The 21,886-nt window shown below is 38.7% G+C and overlaps 1 protein-coding gene across 2 annotated transcripts in view; it reads right to left on the bottom strand.

The window, feature by feature from the left end:
- ZNF385B (zinc finger protein 385B) overlaps positions 1-21,886 on the bottom strand; it is a 206,982-nt gene that overhangs the window by 87,513 nt on the left and 97,583 nt on the right. The window contains exon 2 of one of the 2 annotated variants that reach the window (XM_070956873.1): positions 3,514-3,656. In XM_070956873.1, the coding sequence (XP_070812974.1) occupies positions 3,514-3,656 (143 nt within the window). Of the gene's footprint in view, positions 1-3,513; positions 3,657-21,886 lie in introns of those variants that run through there. The other variant, XM_070956875.1, reaches the window with a different exon arrangement.

Below are 21,886 nucleotides of genomic sequence, written 5' to 3'. Positions count from 1 at the left end.
ATCTATTGCTTTGCTTGGGGCTATAAACTCGGGACATAATATAGTGAATCACAAATATCCAACAATATTTTTGAGGTAAGAGAGGCTATGAAACACTCCATGAACTGCCACCTCTAGTTAAATAAATATGGGACATATACTTATCAGATTCTCAGTTTTGGCTGCACTAAAATGAATACATGAATATTTAAAGACATTACTCATGCCTGTTTTTAAAATTGGAATGCTATCTTATCATCTCTCTGCCATGCTTTGTACTGGAAAGCAAGGTCTGTCAGCAGAATTTATTTATAAGTAATAAGGAATCTCTTATGTTCTCTCTCTCTCTCTGTCTCTGTCTCTCTCTCTCTCTCTCTCTCTCTCTCACACACACACACACACACACACACACACACACACACACATATAACTTTGCAAAGGCAACAACTGGCACTGGTTCAAACTCCCTCAGTCTGGCAGTGCTGATAATGCCGATCTTCCCTTTCAAATTACAATGACAATTTTAATGCTTTGAAATGGTCCTAAGTATTATGTATGAACAAACTGTGTTTACTCACTGGACAGCATTATTCACAAATTGACTTGGATCCCTTTTCTTTTTATTGCTATGAGCTGATTATTTACACAGTGTGTCCCTGCTGAATTGTCTGAACATACCAATACTGGTTCTACAAACATACAAGGTATTGGATTTAAGTCACATACCATATAAGTTCACAATAAAATTGCCTGATCCATGCTGTTATATTTAAAAACTATTCGAGATTTAATTTAAGAACACCAACAATGTTTTATGGATCATAATACTAAAGACAACATACCATAAAGTAATCAAGCCGTATTTTCCATTTACTAATATAATGACTGGAAAAAAAGTGTCTCCAACATTGTGTGTACAATTCAGATATGAACAAGTTAACAGTTTTTCTTTACCCATTTTGTACCCTGCTTTTCAGATGTTTGACTCCAAAAACATTGAAAAAACACTTCGCCAAAATTGAAAAAAACAGTGCCAAATCAACAAGTATACATTGAAAAGTAAAAGTAAAAGATTTATGAAGAAAATCAGAAAATACAAAGAACACACAAAATAAATAATATGAAGAAGCCCAAAATAAAGATAATCATTTATGTTACCACATCAATAGTCAAAAGAAAGATACACTATTAGAGAATGGAATTTAAGACCCATAGACAAGCAGAAGATAGAAAGAGAAATTCTACACTTAGAATGAAACTGAAGCTGAGCAAGGAGAAGGAGAAAAATCAAGGATAAATGGGATTTTTTTTTTTAAAAAAAGTATATTGAATCAGGATTTACAAATGTTAAATGGACACAAGTCATTAAATGAAGAATAATTAATCTGCTTATATCCAAGGACACCCTAATGTGATGTTCCTTGATATGTACTAACAAAATAGAAAAAACAATTATTTGAAACACCCTTAAGCTGTGGATTTCTAATCACATTGATTTAAGGGGAATTCTTGAATTCAAGGCCAGGAACAAATGCACATTCATGTTTAGGCAGAAATGTTTCTTACATGCTTGCTGATTTTAAAATGTAATTATAATAATAATAATAATAATAATTTTATTTCTATACCGCCCTTCTCCCGAAGGACTCAGGGCGGTGTACAGCCAATTTAAAAACACAAGACACAACAATATTGCTGCAAGATTCAACATCTCTACCCCAGACCACCCCAACGATGCCCTTGATGTGATGTCCCGCTGCCTGGAGGCCATGCGGGTCTGGATGGGGAGGAACAGACTCAGACTCAACCCCTCCAAGACCAAGTGGCTGTGGCTTCCGGCGCCCCGATATAGTCAGCAGGTGCCATTGCTGACTATTGGGGGTGAATCTTTGCCCCCCACAGAGAGGGCTCACAATCTGGGTGTCCTCCTGGACGCACGGCTGTCTTTAGAAGAGCATATGACGGCCGTGACCAGGGGGGCCTTTTATCAGGTTCGCCTGATTCGCCAGTTGCAGCCCTTTCTGGACCGGGATGCCCTGCGCACGGTCACTCACGCCCTTGTTACCTCCCAGTTGGACTATTCTAATGCTCTCTACATGGGACTCCCCTTGAAGAGCACTCGGAGGCTCCAACTGGTCCAGAATGCGGCCACGCGGGTGGTTACGGGTGCAACTCGTTGCGCCCATGTGACACTCCTCCTGCGCAAGCTGCACTGGCTCCCAGTGGTCTTCCGGGTGTGATTCAAGGTGTTGGTTACCACCTTTAAAGTGCTCCATGGCATAGGACCCGGGTACCTTCGAGACCGACTTCTGCCACCAATAGCCTCCCACTGACCAGTCTGCTCCCACAGGGAGAGTCTCCTCAGGGTGCCATCGGCCAAGTTATGTCGGCAGGCGACACCCAGGGGGAGGGCCTTCTCTGTGGGAGCCCCAGCCCTGTGGAATGAACTGCCCCCGGAAATACGTAAGATCTCCAACCTCCGGGTGTTTTGCTGTGCACTGAAGACCCTGTTGTTCCGCCAGGCCGGGCTATCAACATAATAATTTTAAATTGGGGTATTTTAAATTTCTGGGATTTTAATTTGAGCCTAATCTATTTAATGATTTTAAATTTTTAATTGTTGTTTTGTTTTGTGTTTTTAAATAGGCTGTACACCGCCCTGAGTCCTTCGGGAGAAGGGCGGTATAGAAATAAAATTATTATTATTATTATTATTATTATTATTATTATTATTATTATTATTATTATTATTATTAAATCTTATGCCTCTGATTAACAGAGCAAAAATCATGGAATTAGATGGTATAATAGCATTTGAACCAATAACTGCTCCATAATGCAGCGCCAGGGAACCAAGATTTCTTATCACTCCGAACCACAGATACTCTCACCGACATACATACAGCAAACAGCCCAAATGCGCTTTCTGGTCAGCAAAATAAATGGTTTCATTGCGTTACTGTACAATAAGCCAAAACAAGCTCCTACTTAATTAATCAAGTTTCATAATTTTAAAGCAAAATAAAAGGAAATAGAAACATTTCTTCAGCCATGAGGAAAAAAAAACCACTGACTGGTTTTCTCAGACTTCTACATATGCTGAATGGATTACCTCTAGGGAGAGGCAGCAGAGGAAACAAAAGAAACTGGTTCTGAGGATAATAGAAGGTAATTAATTGTGAGGACTAAATGTCTTTCCTTTTGATAGTGCCACAAAACAACCCAGAACCACCTGTGCGGTGTAACTAGATAACTTGTTTTGAATGTGTACCCTCACACGCACACAGACACACACATAGTATTAGAAGCTTTGCAAAAGGTGTGTTTCAGTTCAGTATTTTATTACTGCCAATGTCCAGAAAGCCCAACAATGTATGGGTTAAAGGATTCCATTTCAATTTAGTGCCCAAGATTAAATCCATCCTCAATTAGCACTAAACGTATGGTGAGACCAGTTGACAATCGATAGCACAAGGATGTATTTTATTTCACAGCAAATAAAGCAACACCCAATGAAATAAACTGTTTACTTACAGTGTTAAAATTTGGGAAGAGCCCAACAGCAGAACTGGTCTCCACAGGGAAGGACACAAATGATTTGACATCCAGAGAGGGCTGCATCACAAGGGTAGGTGTCCGGACAAGCGCTGGGAGTGAAGTACTATGGCACGTGCTGCCTGCAGAGAGGAAGACTGTTAAAAAGGATTGTGACTTTACTAGGTAGTCCTCGACTTACGACCACAATTGAGCCCCAAATTTTTGTTGCTAAGTGAAACATTTGTTAAGGGAATTTTGCCCCATTTTACAGCCTTTGGAACCACCGTTGTTAAGTGAATCACTGCAGTTATTAAGTTAGTGACATGGTTGTTAAGCGAATCTGGCTTTCCCATTGACTTTGCTTGTAAGAAAGTCATAAAAGGGGATCATGTGACCCCACTGGCAACCATCATAAATATGAGTCAGTTGCCAAGCACTTGAATTTTGATCATGTGACCATGAGGAGATTGCAACAGTCATAAGTGTGAAAAGTAGTTATAAGTCACTTTTTTTCAGTGCCGTTGTAACTTTGAACAATCACTGAATGAAATGCTGTAAATTGAGGACTACCTGTATTTTTTTTTTAAAAAAAACCTTCACTAAACATCAGAACATATCCATGTCTTTCAGTAATACATGCTGTTCAAATTATATAGTATCTATGTTAATGACTTAATATGATTAAAAATTATTATTTTCTCAGAGAACATTGAGAACTTTAACATGGATATATTCCACAAAACCAAATCATACTGTCAGATGAAAACAAAAAAGCACAAATATTTTGGTCAATGGATGTTGAATATATAATCCTTAATTATGGACAATCAGTAATGATAAACCAGGAATGTTTAAAATGACAGTTTGTCAGACATGTCTGGTTTGCTCATCTTTTATTTTTAATCTTTCAATGTTATGGTTTGTGTACTTAAGCCATCACAGGAAAGTGATGGCCTTTCCTCTTCCTTCTTAAGCCTAATGGTTTCCTACAGTATCATTATTCAGATATTGTAGGAATTTCAGATGTTGCTCCAAACATTTTTCTGATCCTTGAGGAGTCTGTTTCTCTATTTGATGTTGCTGTGCCTTTCTTTTTACTCTCTCTAGTTTAATTATTAATTTCTTTTTTTGGTGTGCTGTAATATAAATTAATACGCCTAGAGAGACAGACCAGTCCTTATATGTGTATACAGTATAGTGCCTAATTTATTACGTATTTCACAAATTATTGTCCCTATACATTATTGGTATAATATTTTTTAAAGGAAGCTAACAATTTTAAATAACTCCCTAATAACTAATATAGGAGTCACTGTCTGGCACATTGTCAACAGACTTCTATTAGTAATCAGAAAGTCACAGCAATAGCTACCTGCTAGAAGATAAAGGAGGCTTACTCTGCAAGCCTGCATAGCTAGGATGAATGCACAATGAGCAGATTAATTTTACTAATAATATGGACTTTGCAAAGTCCAGGAAAATAATACTGATAGTTTCAGGTGTTACAGGTACAGATGGATGTTACATTGCCCAAAAATGGAAATCACTTGTTTATCATTTGTTTATCCAAATTAATTTGTCCAGTTTGTTAATAATTTGCCAACATTACAGCACAGAAAAAAGAATCAATAGTAGCTAGCTTACATGGACCCTAACCAGGGCTGGGCTTCAAAAATTTTAGCAAGGGGTTCTCTGCCCGGTTGATGGGTGGGCGTGGCCATGGTGGCCATGGCCTAGTCGGCCTCCTGCACCATGGTGGGGGGGGGGGAGGTTTGCCCTCCTCGGGTTCTGGAGGCTTTTCTCGAGCCTCCTGGAGGGCAAAAATGGTCTCTCCAGGCTCCGGAGGCTCTCTGCCTTCCCGAACTTCCAGTAGGCCCGTTTTTTCGCACTCCCCAAACCTCCGTCTCCGCCCTGCACTTACCGGCATCCAAAATGGGCTGCGTGAGGACTCCTGGGAGGGATGGAGTGGGCCGGGCTGGGCCAGCCAGGAGTGGGATTTGGGGGTTCTCCAAATTGCACAGAATCTTAGCTAGAGGTTCTCTCAAACCCCTGCAAACCCCCAGCAGCCCATCCCTGACCCTAACCACATGTTTGCTAAGGAAGGCCCAGCCCTGACATTAAAGGAAGGGCCAGTGAAAGGGAGAGGCATTCACTCTTTCAAAAGAAAAACTACCTTGGTATCTAGTGAGTAATAGGACAGAGGAACTGTCTATTTCTTCCCATTTTTATAACTTTTCTACAGAACATTAACTATTTTAATTATTAATGATTTAATTTATTTAGCTGCCCATCTCAACAAACTTTAGGCTGTGAAGAGTGTTAAAAAAAATAAAGATACATAAACAAAAATGAAAATACACAGTAGTCAAGAAAACCACAACCACCAACAACAAAGCCAAGAGACAGGTCCCTTCACACACTTGAAGTCGAGGGCAAAGCATAGGCTCATGTTTCTAGATCTTCTGAACAGCCAGCATGGTTGGCTAATGGTTGATAATCTTCAGAGAGATTGTTTCAGAGGGTAGGCACTATGGCAAAACAAGGCTGGGTCTTCTGAGTCCTGCCAGCTGCCAGCTGCCATTCCTTAGCTGATGAGACCTGGAGCATACCCTTCTTGCTAAACCTGGAATAGTGGATGTGTGACTGTGAGTAGAATCTCCCAGTTCAGGAACAGGTACAACCAACATACAAGATGTTCAAAAGCCCTCCAAGCCAGGACTGCCACCTACTCTTTGAGCAAAACCTGTCAATCCCCCAGATTGGATGCCAGGTCTGCCTGAGGTAGTGCCATCTCATTCAGAGACAAACACGGAATATCCCTGGCACAAGAAGGCTAAATATCCAAAGCCATTCAGTCTTGCTTGGGAGGAGCCGAAGTCTACTACGCCCCATCCAGCCTCCATTCTCTGGGACAGGATGCCCACTGCATCACCAGGGAAGCCTGAGGTGAAGATATAAAGCTAAGTAAACCTGTTAGCAAACCATTAGATGACCTCACCCAGACTATTAGATGACCTCATCCAGAGGCTTTCTGCTGATATTCTGAAAAAGAACTTTTAGAAAATAACTAAGAGTGGAAAATTTATTCAGAAAAGGATTCTTTCGACTGAGTAATATTTTGTGATGCATTTGTCTCACATGGTCTCTTTATACAATGTAAATTAATTAAACCTTTAACCAAGGATTGCGTTAATTACTATCAGTCAGGTATATGAAAATATAGATTTGATTACAAGTGTTTATCATTGTGTGGCCATAACTAAATGAAATTAATAGCACAATTACTCTACAATCAATTATCCAGTTGTCTTACCTCACCCAGATTCATGGCCTACTCTTTTAAAACTCATGTCTATGAATCAATTAAATTATTTCAACAACCACTAAAGGCAGCTTCATAATCCATATGCTTTTTTCAGTTCGTGCTACATCATTCATTATCTTCCTTAATCAGGACATCAATAGAGCCTTGAGTTTTTATCACTCCAATCCAGTAGTCCTCTACTAAAGTTTTCTTTCAATATTTTTCTCTAACTTTTTTTTTAATGATAAGCATAACGCCTCTCCTCATTAAATTAAAATTTATTGGGTTTAACAGTCAGCTGCTTTCTTTTCATCAAGAGCTACTCAAACTTACCTTTTCCCTGTGAGATGTCATTTTAAAGCACAGAGATCACTTATGACAAATTTGATTACATTTTGTTTCTCTAGGAAAATTATAAAAATGATATCCTTTATTTCCTTTCCAGTTCCCTGTGCACATTATCTGCTTATAGCTCATCAAGTGCTTTTATACATTTCATATCAAAGACTTTCACAACGTTAAGTGAAAATCTTAGAAAAAAAGCAATTATTTATTTGTTTTTATGTATCAAATTTTATTATTATTATGGAAACTGCAGCATGGAAGATGGCTACCAAAATGAATAATTGCAAATTGCTATGGCACCTCTACCAGGCTGATTCTTGTAGAAATTTCACTATAGAAGGTAAATTGTTCAAATACAACTGCCTTTCCTCTCCCAGTGTTTATTGATTATAAGCTTTCTTTAAAATCTTTTAAGTAAATCAATGCTTGCCTTCAGGCTCTGATGTACATTGACAGCTTTTCTTAATTATCTGTAAGTCAGCAAACTATTCAAGTGTATGCATAAATAAGAGAGAAGATAAAAATGTCTAAACTTTTAATAGCTTATTTAGGAATCACTATTATGTGTATATAGTTATTCCTGCCCTACACCCCCATAGACCAACATTATAACTGTCATGACTCAACCGGTTAGTTTATATTGGTGTCAATTGAAAACTTAAAAGAGAATTAATTAATTAATTAATTAATTAATTATTGATATCCCACCTTTATTATTTTTAAAAATAACTTAAGATGGCAAACATATCCAGCACACCTTCTTCCTTCTACTTTCCCCACAATAACCATGTGAGATGGATTGGCATGATAGAGAGTGATTGGTTATGCATTTGTCTGTCCTGAATTATATGAATCTGCTCATCATAATATCCTTATTCAGGCATTTCAAAAAATGGCAAAACTTTCCATGTGAGTGACATTAAAAAGTATCCCATCCCCCGGCCATATATTACCTATAATGTTGATTAAAGAACGGTATTGACATATATAGTATAGATATCAGTAATGAGTTGTTAATAAACAGTGACTTCTGTGAAATTGCAGACTATGAAAACATCGGGTTTGGATCTGCAGAGAAATCAACATGAATGTACTTGAGTTTCTAAGTACAGGCTGTTTTCATAAATACCCATCTTAACAAGAACATCACAGACATTTCTCCCCACTATCACACCTATATAGGTAGCCCTCAACTTACTACTATTTGCTTAACGACCATTTGAAGTTACGATTGCACTGAAAAAAAGTTACTTATGACTACTCCTCACACTTACAACTTCGAAGCACAGGTGTCAAATCGTGACAGATCATGACTTTTTTTGACTTTGTGGAGCAGGGGTGGGTGTGGCCTGCATGTGATGCATCTGGCCAGTGGGCCACCAGTTTAACAGGCCTGCCATAAAGGAAGAGCCATGGTGGCGCAGCGTTTAGAATGCAGTACTGCAGGCTAACTCACTGCTCACTCCAGGAGTTTGATTCTGACCAGCTAAAGATTGACTCAGTCTTCCATCCTTCCAAGGTTGTAAAATGAGGACCCAAATTGTCAGGGGCAATATACTGACTCTGTAAACCACTTAGAGAGGGCTGTAAAGCACTGTGAAGCGGTATATAAGTCTAGGCGCTATTGTTGTAATCCAATGATCAAAATGTGAATGCTTGATAACCACATGTATTTACAACTGCAGCAAAAAAAGGCCAGAAAATTGGGCACAACTCACTTAACCACATGACTAAGAAATGGAAGATGCAGTCCCAATTATGGTTGTAAGTTGAGGACTACGTTGTAGAGAGCCAGTAGTTGTATCTAAAAATTGCCTATTAGAGATCAAGATAACAACACAAATTCATGTTATTCAAGGTTTTTAGATGTTTGACGAAGCACACCCAGAGAGAATGAGTAGCAATTTAGTTCACTTTTAGTTCATTTTTTTTTTCATTTTTCTTAGAAATGAAAGAATGGCAGAAACTCACTGTACATTTCCATCACTAGCTATATTGTACCCACTCCAGTGGTGGGTTGCTCTCGGTTCGTACTGGTTCTATAGAACTGGTAGTAAAACTGGCAGGAGGTTCCGCCCACCGACCCTGATGTCATCAAAACGCTTCTGCGCATGCGCAGAGCACGCACACAAGCAAAGAGAGCACGTATGCGCGGCCCCGCTGCGAACCAGTAGTAAAGGTAAGTAGAACCCACCCCTGACCCACTCTATGTAGAAGATAGAAGGAATAGCCCTGAGGAACAGGAAGAAGAGCTGCAACCAAAACAGTGGTGAGACAAAAGAAATTTGAGTCTAATCTAGAACAAAATTAGAACTTGAGTAAGAGTCTCAGATAATATTCTCCCTAATTCAGACTTGCAAGATTCTGTTACTATAACCTTTTAATAAAAGTAGTATTAGCTTGCGTGCATTTGGGTTCCAAGTTTTTTTCTACCTTGGAGGGCTGACAGCATTTGCTAAAAAATGGAAGTAAGCCCATTAGCCCCATAAAATTGGGAAACTCTGGTTAACAATGTTTTATCATCTCTCTTCAAAAGTCTCAGAAGAATTTCAAAATTCCTGAACTGTCTCTTAACAGCTTCAATGTATTTACATATCCAAGGTGAATTGTTTATTTGTCTAATTTATATAATAGTTCATCTCACAAAGCAAGTGACTTTGAGTGTGTATAATTAAACTAAAACAATACCTAAAAACATAATCATTAATTATTAAAAACATTTTAAAACCATAAAAATAGAGATAAAACAAAGAAATAGTATTAACAGTAGAGTGTTATAATAATGTCACCTCATTAGTTCACCCATTCCTTAGGGTCTCTAGCCTGCTGGCATAACCAGGTCTTGAGGACCTTCAGAAACTAAAGAGTGACAAGCCCATCTTTACCTTAAGGGGCAGAGATTCTACAACATGGTCACCAGAGCAGAAAAGGCCCATTTGCTACCTAGGGCCCAATTAATGTAGCTTCCTAGATGACAGGACTTCCAACATGCCTTCTTTATTGGTTCTGGTGGATTGGGCAGATGAAATCTGGGAGAGGTGATTCCTCAAATAACCTGGTCCCATACCATGTTGGGTTTTAAAGGTCAACATCAGCACCTTGAATTGGATCCAAAAACAACCTGGTATCCATCGCATATCGCAAAGCAGAGGTGTAATGTGTATTCGCATAACTGCTTGTGCTGCTGCATTTTGCATGAGATGATGAAATTTCTGGATACTCTTCAAGGACAGCCCCGTGTAGAATACACTGCAATAGTCCAACTGGGAAATGACCAAGGCATGAGTGACCATGGATAAATCCTTCAATCTAGAAACAGGAGCAACTGGTGCATAATATGATGCTGTGCAAAGGCCCTCATAGCTGCAACTGTCACCTGCTCATCAAGCAGGAATCGTGAATCTAGGAAGATTCTCCAGATTGTACATAAGGTCTGTTTGGGGCAGTGCAACCCCATCCAGCACCAAAAGTTGTATAGTCCTACAAATGGAGGACCTCAAATTATGAATATGTATTCTTTTAAAAACCCAAGTGAGGGCATACTATTATTCAGGGTGTGGGGATGTGGCCCTTGCCGCACAATCCTACACTTACATAGTCAGAAGAAAGGATGCATCCAATGGAAGCTTTTGTAATGCAATTGTTCTGATGTCTTTGCCTTGTTTGTTCATTTCTTTAGTGGATTTATATCCTACCTTTAGTTCAGGAGATGAAGGCAACATATATAATTTCCTTCCTATGATTTTTCCATAGCCACCACCCTACTCTCTGTGGTAGCCTCAGTTAAGAGAAAGGGACTGGCCCACAAGCACCTTTGGTGGAATTGCCAGTCTTAATTACACCAAGCTACCCTTCAGAATAAGCAAGAATTTATCATAGCATTAGAACTTAGACTTATATACCCCTTCATAGTCCTTTACAGCCCTCTCTAAGAGATTTACAGAATCAGCATATTGCCCCCAACAATCTGGGTCCTATTTTACTGACTTTGAAAGGACGGAATGCTGAGTCAACCCTGAGTCAGTCAGGATTGAACTCCTGGCAGTGCGCAGAGTCAGCCTGCAATACTGCATTCTAACCACTGCACCACATATGTTTGCCTATCACTTGTTTCCACCTTTTTTTTCTCTTTCCATAAAAAAATGGGTTAAGCAGGAAAGATAGATGTTAATACGGTCAGGGGCACTTGATCTGAAAGCAGTGTTTCTCAGACTAAAGTCATATATTATGCTATGCTATGAATGGAATAATCAACAACTGATAGTTGATACTATACCTTCGATCATTTAGAAACCACAATGATTGACTCATACACTATGTTAAACTAAGGGTGCAAGGTGCCATCGCACATGCATGCCATAGTACAAAACTAAAATGATGTTATGAAATGGTTGAAATCTCACAAGTTTGCCACATCTTACATGATTTCAGCACTAACCCTGAATTCTTAATAGATTTTGCCATTCTCATTTGAAAGTCTTGCACAGTGCTCAATTATGTTTTCTTCCAAATAAATGTACGTTAAGATGTTAACAGATTAATCATCTACAACATTATTTTATTCATTTATAATCTGAGGTCACCATCAAATAAGTTCTTTTCCTCTTCTCCCAAAACATTACTGACAGTTCTACTGGATTAAATATGACCAGAAGGGTTGACTAAATCTACTTCCGTCAAGAATCATCACATCAAAAACAGAACCATGCTAACATTTCCTCTAAAGGTCAGAGACATTTACACCAATGCCCAATCAAATCTGTATGCAAACCATGTCTAAGCAAGGAACAACACTGACATAAGAAGGATGTAGCTGCCAACGTTCATTATAATTATGAACTTAACAGAAGTTTACAATTTAATTAGCCCTGTAGTGATCCAAGCAATTTAATGTATAAAATAAAGATATTTATTTAATATTTAAGTATTAGTCAATCTCAGGAACAAATATAAATGAATAAGTTTTGAATCCTGCCTTCCCTAAAAATCAGTATTATTGGACCCGATATTCCCAATAATGTAAAATGCTAAGTTTCCCCAATTTATTTGCCCATTTAGGCACAGTCTAAAATGAGCATGCTTTCCTTAAAGACCTTTAGTCTTGAAAAGGTCTTTTGCACTGGAGCAATTAACTTTGGAATAGTAACATTCCAATCATGGTGAACATCTATCTCTATAGTCACTGAGATGACATCAATTTGATGGCACATAATCAATCAATCAATTGTATTCGAAAGAGAATACAGTATTGGTGCAATTTCTTCAGTTACAGGAAATATTAGCCTTATTTTTATTTGTTTGTTTGTCAAATTTATTTACCACTCATCTCGCAGTTCAGGCAACTCTGAGTGGCTTAGTATGCCTCTTGATCCCAACCCTGGAAAGGAAAACACTACTGTCCCTCGTCATGTGTTCTTCATCTTGTTTAATAAATTATTTTGCTTTGCTCCTCCAGGGCAGAGTGGCTCTTGCCCCCATTACTGCAAAACAACTGTGGTAAAATACTGATGAGATCAAGATGAATTTGGACAAAAAAACCTGGGTTATCTCAGTTCATAAAGTTTTTCAAGATCCGCTTTCAAAGAACAACTGTCACCAATCTCTCCTTCCAAGAGCAAATCCTAGATCTGAAGAGGAATCAGTGAGGCCTGGATGAAACAGAACGCTCACAAAATGTTGTGTATATGGATGTGCACTTCATCTAGATTTTATGTTACACAGATAACAGGTTTTAAATTCTCAGACTATGAAATACAAAGGAAAAGATGATTTCTAAACTTCAATGCACAAAATGCAGGGACGTATGAAATGCCATGATAAATAGAGAAAATATATCAAAATGATAAAACTCATACTTCACAGAGATGAAAGCTTGTTTTCATTCATCATTCTTTAACTTTGGTTTAAAATCCACCAACCATCTTCTTGAATTCGCATTAAAACAAAGGATAAAATTTGCACCTGATACATTTTATATTTAATAAAGTAATTAAAGGTAACTGAAATTATAGTTTGATTTTACAAATGTTTTTTTTTAATTCACCGAGATTGGAATCAGGAGATATACAGAAAAAACCCTGGCAGATTATGCACCCTGATCTCATCAACTGACATGACCTCCTTGAAAGGGAGTAAAACAGCAATGTTATTGGAATGTAGGCATTTTCAAGAAGCTTATTTAAATAAAGAAGATGAACTAGGATGCCAGTTTAGGTAGAAATATAAGTAGTCAAACTAAGGAAATCATGTCAGAATGACAATCCATGAGACTGCAAAATTTTTATTTCAATAAGCAATCTAGCATTTCCAAAGCATTGGGAAAAATTTCATTTAATCATAGCATATAAAATGAAAATTAAAGGAAATATTTCACAGATTTGGGTTCCTCAGTTTTTCAGGAACAAACCAGAAAAAGCTTATAGAAGGAAATAAGAAAAAAAAAAAGCATGGATGTAGACACATGTGCATATATATGTTCCATTTTACCTTTCATATCCTCAGTCCTTAGAATGCATTCATCTCAGTACAATTTCATTTGTGCCATCTTAGGAAATGAAGAGAATGCCAGGGGCTTCTCATTTCTTGGGCTAAGGGGTTTGTCTTCTATAAGCTGACCAAGTAAGGGCAGGTGCTGAAAGCAACATAATAAAAGTGCTCCTATGTTCCATTGTACACTATTTTAACAACATAAAATTGATTATCAATTAACCTTTTGATATCTATGTACTACTAAAACTCTCATATGTCTATTTGATACTTTGAACCTTCAATTGGATGAAATGGTTCATTATAGACCAACAATTTTTGAATCAATGTACCTCAAATGGGATAACTTAAACAATGCCTCCAAAATCTGAGATCATAATTCCCATTGGACTGAAATTTGGCAAAGTTGTGGCCACTTCAGAACCTCCATGCTTTCTGACTACGCTTCCCAGAAATCTGTAAGTTGCGTCACACATTGAAAGATGGAAAGGGGTTATCCCCGCCCTCCTTTCCACTTCCCTCTAAATCTTACACCCAATTGGCTGGTGGCAAGGACCGATGGACAAGCAGCCATTGGCTGCTTTGGAACTGAGTAGAAATTTAAAATCTCTTAAGGGCAATGGCCAATGAGGGAAGTATGAGGGAGTGATTCAGCTGCATGTCAGCAAGGTAGGACTGGCTGGGGAACACTGGCAATCAATAGATGAGCCCTCTTGCTCTGTAGAGGGAGGGGGCCTTGTGGATATGCCAGGATGGACAGGCCATGGAAGGGATATTAGGTCTTCCCCCTGCCCCATGCCAAAAGGAAAGCCAGCTCCACTGCTCCCTTCCCCCTACCCCCCACTCAATCCCACTTCGGGACAGAGGAGTGCGCGCTGGAAACGCATGTTAGGGCAATCCTCCAGTGTTCGGCCTGCAACTCTCTGCCCTTCTCCAGGCCCGGGTTGCTGAGATGGGGGGAAGCAGCCATGATGCCTCTGCTGCCCCCTCCCTGCCCTGGCCCCAGCCATCGCTGCCCAGCTTCCTTGAAGGCGCAGCAAATTTCAAAGGTGGCAGCTCTCGCTGGAGGTGCCGAACAGCAGGACAGCTGAAAGATCCGGGCCAGGGCTCTCCACCGTCCGACTTGCCAATTGGGGCCCTTCTGCCGGGCCAGCCACCCCCCCTTCCCACTGGGCTTTTCTGCTCAGCACTCAGCTGGGGAGGAGAACACTTCCCCACGCCGTCCCCTTCTTTCTCTTGGCCCAATGAGGGAGGAGGAAGGCCAGGCTTAGGGGATGGCCCCCATCCTGCAAGATCCGCCTTCATTGTTCTCTCCCAGCCCTCTTTGCTGGTGGCACAGCAAATGTACCAGGAGGAATCCTGTTGCCACGCAAAGGCAAGTACAGGCTTCGCTCCCGCACTAAGGCGACAGGGTTACAGCTCTTTCATCCCTCTGCCGCAAGAGGACCACAGGGAGCCGCAGCAGAGGGGTGAAAGAGCCACATGCGGCTCTAGAGCTGCAGGTTGCCAACACCCGTCCTAGGGGAAACTACATCATAGTTAGTTGTACCCCTAAAAGTAATGCTGAAGATTGAACCTTCTTACAAATCATAATTCATTAACTGTGAATCACAAAAGACACATGGTTATCTCAATGCAGGGTCTTAAATTTCTGCTGTGATATGTATGACCTATTTTTTTACTTCTTAAACTGAGGTCTTTACTAGGGATCTAAATTAGGATAGCAACCTCTTTGAGACCACACCTCAAGATGTTCAAATGCCAGTTTTTGCATGTCCAGTGAGATACTCATTTCTGATTTTAACATCACACATATTTAACTATATTGGAGATCACTCTAAAGCCATTAGCTGAACCCAGAATTAAGAAGAAAATGTGATGTAGAAGTCACAGTTGTAAATCATAGTAGCTAGGCAGCTAACTGGTGCAATATATATGGATCTTATAATAGCTAAAGTGAAAGATTTTCAGTAGTCACCAGTTGTTTTCAAACACAATTTAAGATTAAATATTAAAAGCCCTATATATGGTCTATATGAGGGACTGCATGTTGGGTTATGAAGAACTATAGTCAACAGAAAGACTCTTCTGAAGTTGCTCCTACTCCCAGAAGTTCCTTTCTCCAGCATGTGAAATAAAGATTTCCTCAATTATTTCTAGGCTGGAAGCAACTTTTTCAATAAGCAAAATTTTATGAAAAGATGCATCATTTGCAAGTTGCAGCTCACTTCATCGGATGCAAGTTCCTTGGGAATTGCATTTGCTTCCTATTTTTTTCTGCCTTAAAAAGGAAAGCAGGATGCATTTGTTTCACAGGTTTCAATCACCATTTAGTTTATTCACTACTTTTATTTCATTATTTTAATGCTTGTTTTTTTGGGTACTATATGTTGTTAACCAACTTAAGTACTCAACAGCATGTAAAGACATAATATAAATAATTTTTCAGTGCTTACTGAAGCACATACAAGTTTAAGTGCAACCAGCTATTTATATTTTAGTGTTGTTATCTAAAGATATATAGCTGTCAGGAATTGTTTTGGCCAACTAGCTTATAGCAAATCAATCTTATTGTTGTATACTGTGCACAGTCTGGTAAAGTAGGTGGCCTATAAATTATGCAATATGAATAAACAAATAAATACATTTCATGTGGCAGCAATACAGTTCACTTAATAAAACTGACTATCACTTTTTAAATGAGATTTTTGGATAAGATCATGCTTGTGGTATTTTAATATTTCTAATACTATTATTAAGACTGTGTAATACTTTGGACTCAATCTCCAAAACGTGTTCAAGAACAAAATATAGTTACCACACCTTCAAGTAACCAAACCTTTTATCTTGATCACATGGTAGCTACAAGGGTAATTACAGGAAAAGATGTGGTTGTTTTAAAGTATTGCAAGTGATACTTTCATATTCCCGTGAACTCTGATTTTATTCAGAGATAAAATCTGAAGCTCTGTACAACCCCACTTTATATTTCATTTTAAATGTACTGTTTTGACATCTGTTATTTTGACATCTAAGGGTTTTGCAATCATTCTCTTTTTAATATTTATTTCGCAAGGGAAAGAAATTCCCCTTAACCATGAAACATTAACAATACAGGTATAATTGACTGTTAAGAAACAGTCCTCATTACATTTAGAAGATATATTGTATAAGTGCAATTTCCTCCTATCAGGAAGTCGCATGAACACATTTCTTTAGTTGTAAATCTGATTTCTCAGACGTTAAGCAGACAACTCAATTTGTTCAACTAGGCAGCAAACTTGGATAGTTCAATTCCTTAAAATGCACACACACACACACACACACACACACACACACACACACACACCTGTAATTACTAGCACTTCCTCGAACATCGCTAAACTTGCACATAAATATCAAAGGTTAATTTCTAGCACCACTAGTTAAAAAAACAACAACTAAGCAGCAGAACTGGGAAAGTCTTACGTCCAAGAAGCAGAAAAGGTACTGCAGAATAGACTTCCCTCATTGGGTAACCTTAAAACAGGTGTGCTATTCAGCAGGTTCTGACAGATTCTGGAGAACCGGTAATGGAAATTTTGAGTAGTTTGGAGAACCGGCAAATACCACCTCTGGCTGGCCCCAGGGTGGGGTGGGAATGGAGATTTGCAATATCTTCCCCCAGGAGTGGGGAGGGAATGGGGATGCTGAGTAAGGATGAAGAGCATCAGGCTGGTTTCAAACATCAGATTATGGTTTGCTGAATCAATCACACTTGGCAAACTTCCTATAGAACACCGCAACAAACAAGCAAATCACAACACATGACTAAGCACAATATACAAACTGAACTGTAACTTCTATGATTAGCTGAATGGGGGTCTTGGGATCTACAAAACAAATTCAAATTAGAATATCTGCTAGTGGGGGATGGAATTTTTCCTCCTAATTAAAAGTGCAATACGATTGTTTGCTTATTTAAAAACATCTGATGCCCTCCCTAGAGTGTTTCACTGCACACTGGGTGGCTGAAACGAGGACAGTGTCTACTTTTAAGTGGAATTTTCTCTGTCTCTACAAAGCTTAGCTTTTCTAACTGCTTTTATTAGCTCAGTTAACCATAACTATAATATACAGACGTTTAGGGGGAAAAACTTTTTTTATTCCCATACAAATGCAGAAGACTTTGTCAACGTACATCTCACCAGATATTTTGTTATTTTTAAACTCATAAAAATGGCCATGCAAAATTTAGCTGATTTATAACTTAATTCCCATAACCCTGCTTGAATCACAATATCCTTTATGATGGTAAAGTGCATCCATTTAGAATGGATTAGATCTGTATGCAAGAAAGCAGTTTTACCGTATTTCTTCTCAAGGATAGAACATACAAGACGGAGTGGGTTCTACTTACCTTTACTACCGGTTCACAACGGGGCTGTGTGCACGCCCTCGCTTTGCTCATGTGTGCGGGGGGGGGGAGCTTCTGTGCATGCGCAGATTATAATTTATGACTGTCTGAGCGGGTGGGCAGAGCCTCCCATTGATTTTACTACCGGTTCTATAGAACCGGACAGAACCGGGAGCAACCCACCACTGATACAAGATCTGTCTCTGGCTTTAGGTACCAGTCTGAAAATACATCTGCTGCAAAAAAATCTACATGTTCATTCCTGATTTGGCAAGTGAAAAATAAAGTTACAGTCAATAAACTCATCTGTCATGGCTAAACCCAATAAAGGAATGTCACTGTATTTTAATAGTCACAGAATTACCCCTATCAGTCCCTCAAATTCCTACAAATTGAATCAATCACAAATTGTCAAATTTTCTCCTCAAATTCATACACTGTTTAAACAAAGGATTTTAATACTTGTAAGTGACAAGGACTTGTGAAATGGCAACAATAACAACCTGATCTGTATTGTATTGCATTGTATTACAGTATTAGAATTAATAATTTTATTTGAAATGATCTTGAAAAATAAGGCTGATCTTGGTAACTATCGCCTTCTCTGTAAGTTGATTGCTTTTCATGGTATTGCTTCATAAATTAGTCTAATCTTTTCAAAAAGAAAGCATGTTCTATAAAATTACCCTAATCCTGTTTATTTCCCTTTAGCCAAGTAATTTCTGTGACAGATTTAGTTGCTGTTGTTTGTTTTTTGCAATCTTATAAAAACGGCAAAACAAAGAAAAAACAAAAAGAAGGAAAGCCCAATTCTGTGTTCTAAAGAGATACTTTAATGCTTACCTTAGTTATAAGATTATAGACCATGATAAGCAATTAGGCATTAGATGTGGAACTATGTCTCTAACATAAATAATGCCTTCATTTCACCACCGTGCTTTTGTGAGGTTTGGTGCTAAGAGGCGTCAGGCAAGCGATAAGCCTGAACAAATCCTACTCTCTGACACCGCTGCTTAGCTCTTAATTACAGTTGAGGAGACAGTTTGCAATTTGATTCGAGAAAGAGAACAGCCTCCCTGATGACATCACGAGACCAAATATAACCTAAAGGCTGCACAGTTGAACATTTTAATATCGTTTCAAAAAAAAAAAAAATCAAAGCAGCTAGAACGTTTACTCCTCTTCCCTTTGCTTTGCTAGTAAGGTAAAAGCGGTGGCAATGTTTTTGGAAGGTCGTAGTTGCAGGTTTTAGCTTTGGAACTATTTTAAACACTTCAAAGAAGCATTGAAATTACAGCCTATGGTTGAGTGAACATCTCTATATAGGAACACCAACCCATTCAGTTTATATTGACCTCTGGCAATTCTACATTTCCTGACAATGAAACTACAGTAATGTCTTGAATATTCAGAATGGAAGTTGAATCATAACTCAGGGGCTAGGCCAGAGAATAGCTTTTTCTCAGGGTTTTGTACAGGTAGCCCTCGATTTACAACAGTTTGCTTAGTGACTGTTCAAAGTTACAACAGCACTGAAAAAAAGTGACTTATGACTGTTTTTCTTACTTACAACCATTGTGGCATCCCCACTGTCATGTGATCAAAATTCGGCTGCTTGTCAACTGGTTCATATTTATGATGTTTGCAAAGTCCTGGGGTCATGTGATCCCCTTTTGCGACCTTCCTGCAAGCAAAGTCAATGGGGAAGCCAGATTCACTTTACAACCGTGTTACTAACTTAACAAGTGCAGTGATTCACTTAACAACTGTGTCGTAAAATGGGAGAGAACTCATTTAACAAATGTCTCACTTAGCAACAAAAATTTTGGGCTCAACTGTGGTCATAAATTGAGAACTACCAGTATTCTGTTTTGATCAGGCATATTTGGTGGTGTGTGCGTATGTAATGAGTATGAAAACACTGCCTGTACTTGAAGCACTGCGGTTCTTAAGAAGAGAGACTAGGTTATGGCCCAGTCTTCAAATTATTTATTCTGATCAACATTTTAAGGCAACCTAATAAAATCTAGGTTACCCTAATCTATACTATTCTGCCCATTTATTTATGCAATCCTGCATCATCATCATTACATACATTATGAAAGCATGGATGAGGTCTCCCTAAAAGAGATCTAGTAGATACATCGATATAATTTTCCTGGGAACTATATGGAAAAGATTTGCTACTGCCTTCTTTTTAAACTTCTCCATCTAGGCCAGGGGTACCCAACCCCTGGGCTGCAGCTACCGGGCTGTGGCCTATTCGGAGCTCTGGCCAGCCACTTGAATGGCCTAGTTCTCCTAACCCAGACAGGCCACCAAGCCACAAAGGTGGGGACTGCTGATCTAGGATACAAATCTAGCATTTCTTGCTGATCTCCCTTCCAATTATTAACTCGATCTGAACCTACTTAACATTTTGAAACAGCCAAGTTGACCAAGACTGATCAAAAGCTGTAGATAAGACATAAACCCTGTTAACAGAGAAAGAGAAACTGTGTAAGTTAAATGGCTCATCAGTTCTTTTTTCTTATTTTTTTTTTAATCGACGCTCATTCTGTGCAGGCAGAATGGGGAACGACCAAAAAGCAAGAAGAAGAATGTGAATGCTGAATTAGAAGGACTCATAATGGTACAGAAACTATAATAAAACAGCCTAATCCAGCCTGGATTTTTATGCACAGTAGAATGAAGAAACCCTTCCTTGAATTCCACTATTTTTTAAAAGTGCTTAATATTAAATTAAGAGTCCTCATAATTTTTTTTTTTAAAAAAAACATTACTATAGCTGTAAAGTTACAAAGAATTCATTAGAGTCAATCCAATTGCTACATTGTCAGAGAGAACAAATGAGTCTGAAGTCAGGACAAAGGAGTGAAAAATTACCTGAGAAGACGCAATGAAGAGAAACTAGAGGCTGCCTCACAGCATCAAAACAATGCAAATGTCTGTTGAAGCAAGTATTATTTGCAACACAGTGATCTCACTTTGAAGCTAATTTCAGAAAACACTTGGTGCAGTCTTAGTCTCTGGGTTATGAATAAATGAAAGCAGCAGGTCTTAGTTCCCACTTATCAAGAGTGCTAGGGCAGATGACACTGGGCCTGTCTCTCTCAGCTCAATCCGTTTCCCAAGTTTGCTGCTGGGAGAATAAAGAGAGGGGTAATCTGACATGCATAAGCCTCAATTCCTGGAAGAAATCCTCTAAAATAAGGAGAGATGTATACTAAGAAATCTTCCAAATAATTGGCTGATTATTGTATTTAGCCTACCCACCCCTTTTCCTGGCCATGATCCATTCTGAAAAAATTGTTTGAGAATCCGGTTCACATTCCCCATGTAGCCAAATTTTACAAAACATGAAGTTGTAATTTTCCCATGAATCCTGCCATACCCTCCTAGTTGCATGAACTGATACAGAGAATTGTCAGAGGTTATGAAATCAATGTGATTTCCTTTATTTATTTGTAGAAAGCGAAGGCCAGCTCTGGAATTGCCAGGGAATTATTTAGCTCTGAACCATCACCAAGAGACACTAAAACAATTCTAGGAGAGACAGAACAAATGAAGAACTGCTCTGCAGGAAAATGTATCCAACACTAAATTATCCTCGGCTACAATCTGCATCCTATTCTGAAGAATACATTACTATTGAATACATGTTCGATACTTATTTTGCTGGTATTCTGATTCTTCACCATTGCCTGACACATTCAGAGTACCTGTTCAAAGTTGTAAGTTTTGGGGAGGTCCAAAACCATAAAAAGTAGTGGCTTAAAAAAATAAATAAGTAGCCAGTGAATAATGTTGATGCTTTAATGGCACAATAATACTATAAT

This window comes from Pituophis catenifer, unplaced genomic scaffold (genome assembly GCF_029215685.1).
Source record: "Pituophis catenifer annectens isolate HBS135680 unplaced genomic scaffold, rPitCat1.0.hap2 SCAF_1, whole genome shotgun sequence".
NCBI lineage: Eukaryota > Metazoa > Chordata > Lepidosauria > Squamata > Colubridae > Pituophis > Pituophis catenifer.
This window is presented reverse-complemented; position numbering and strand designations above follow the sequence as displayed.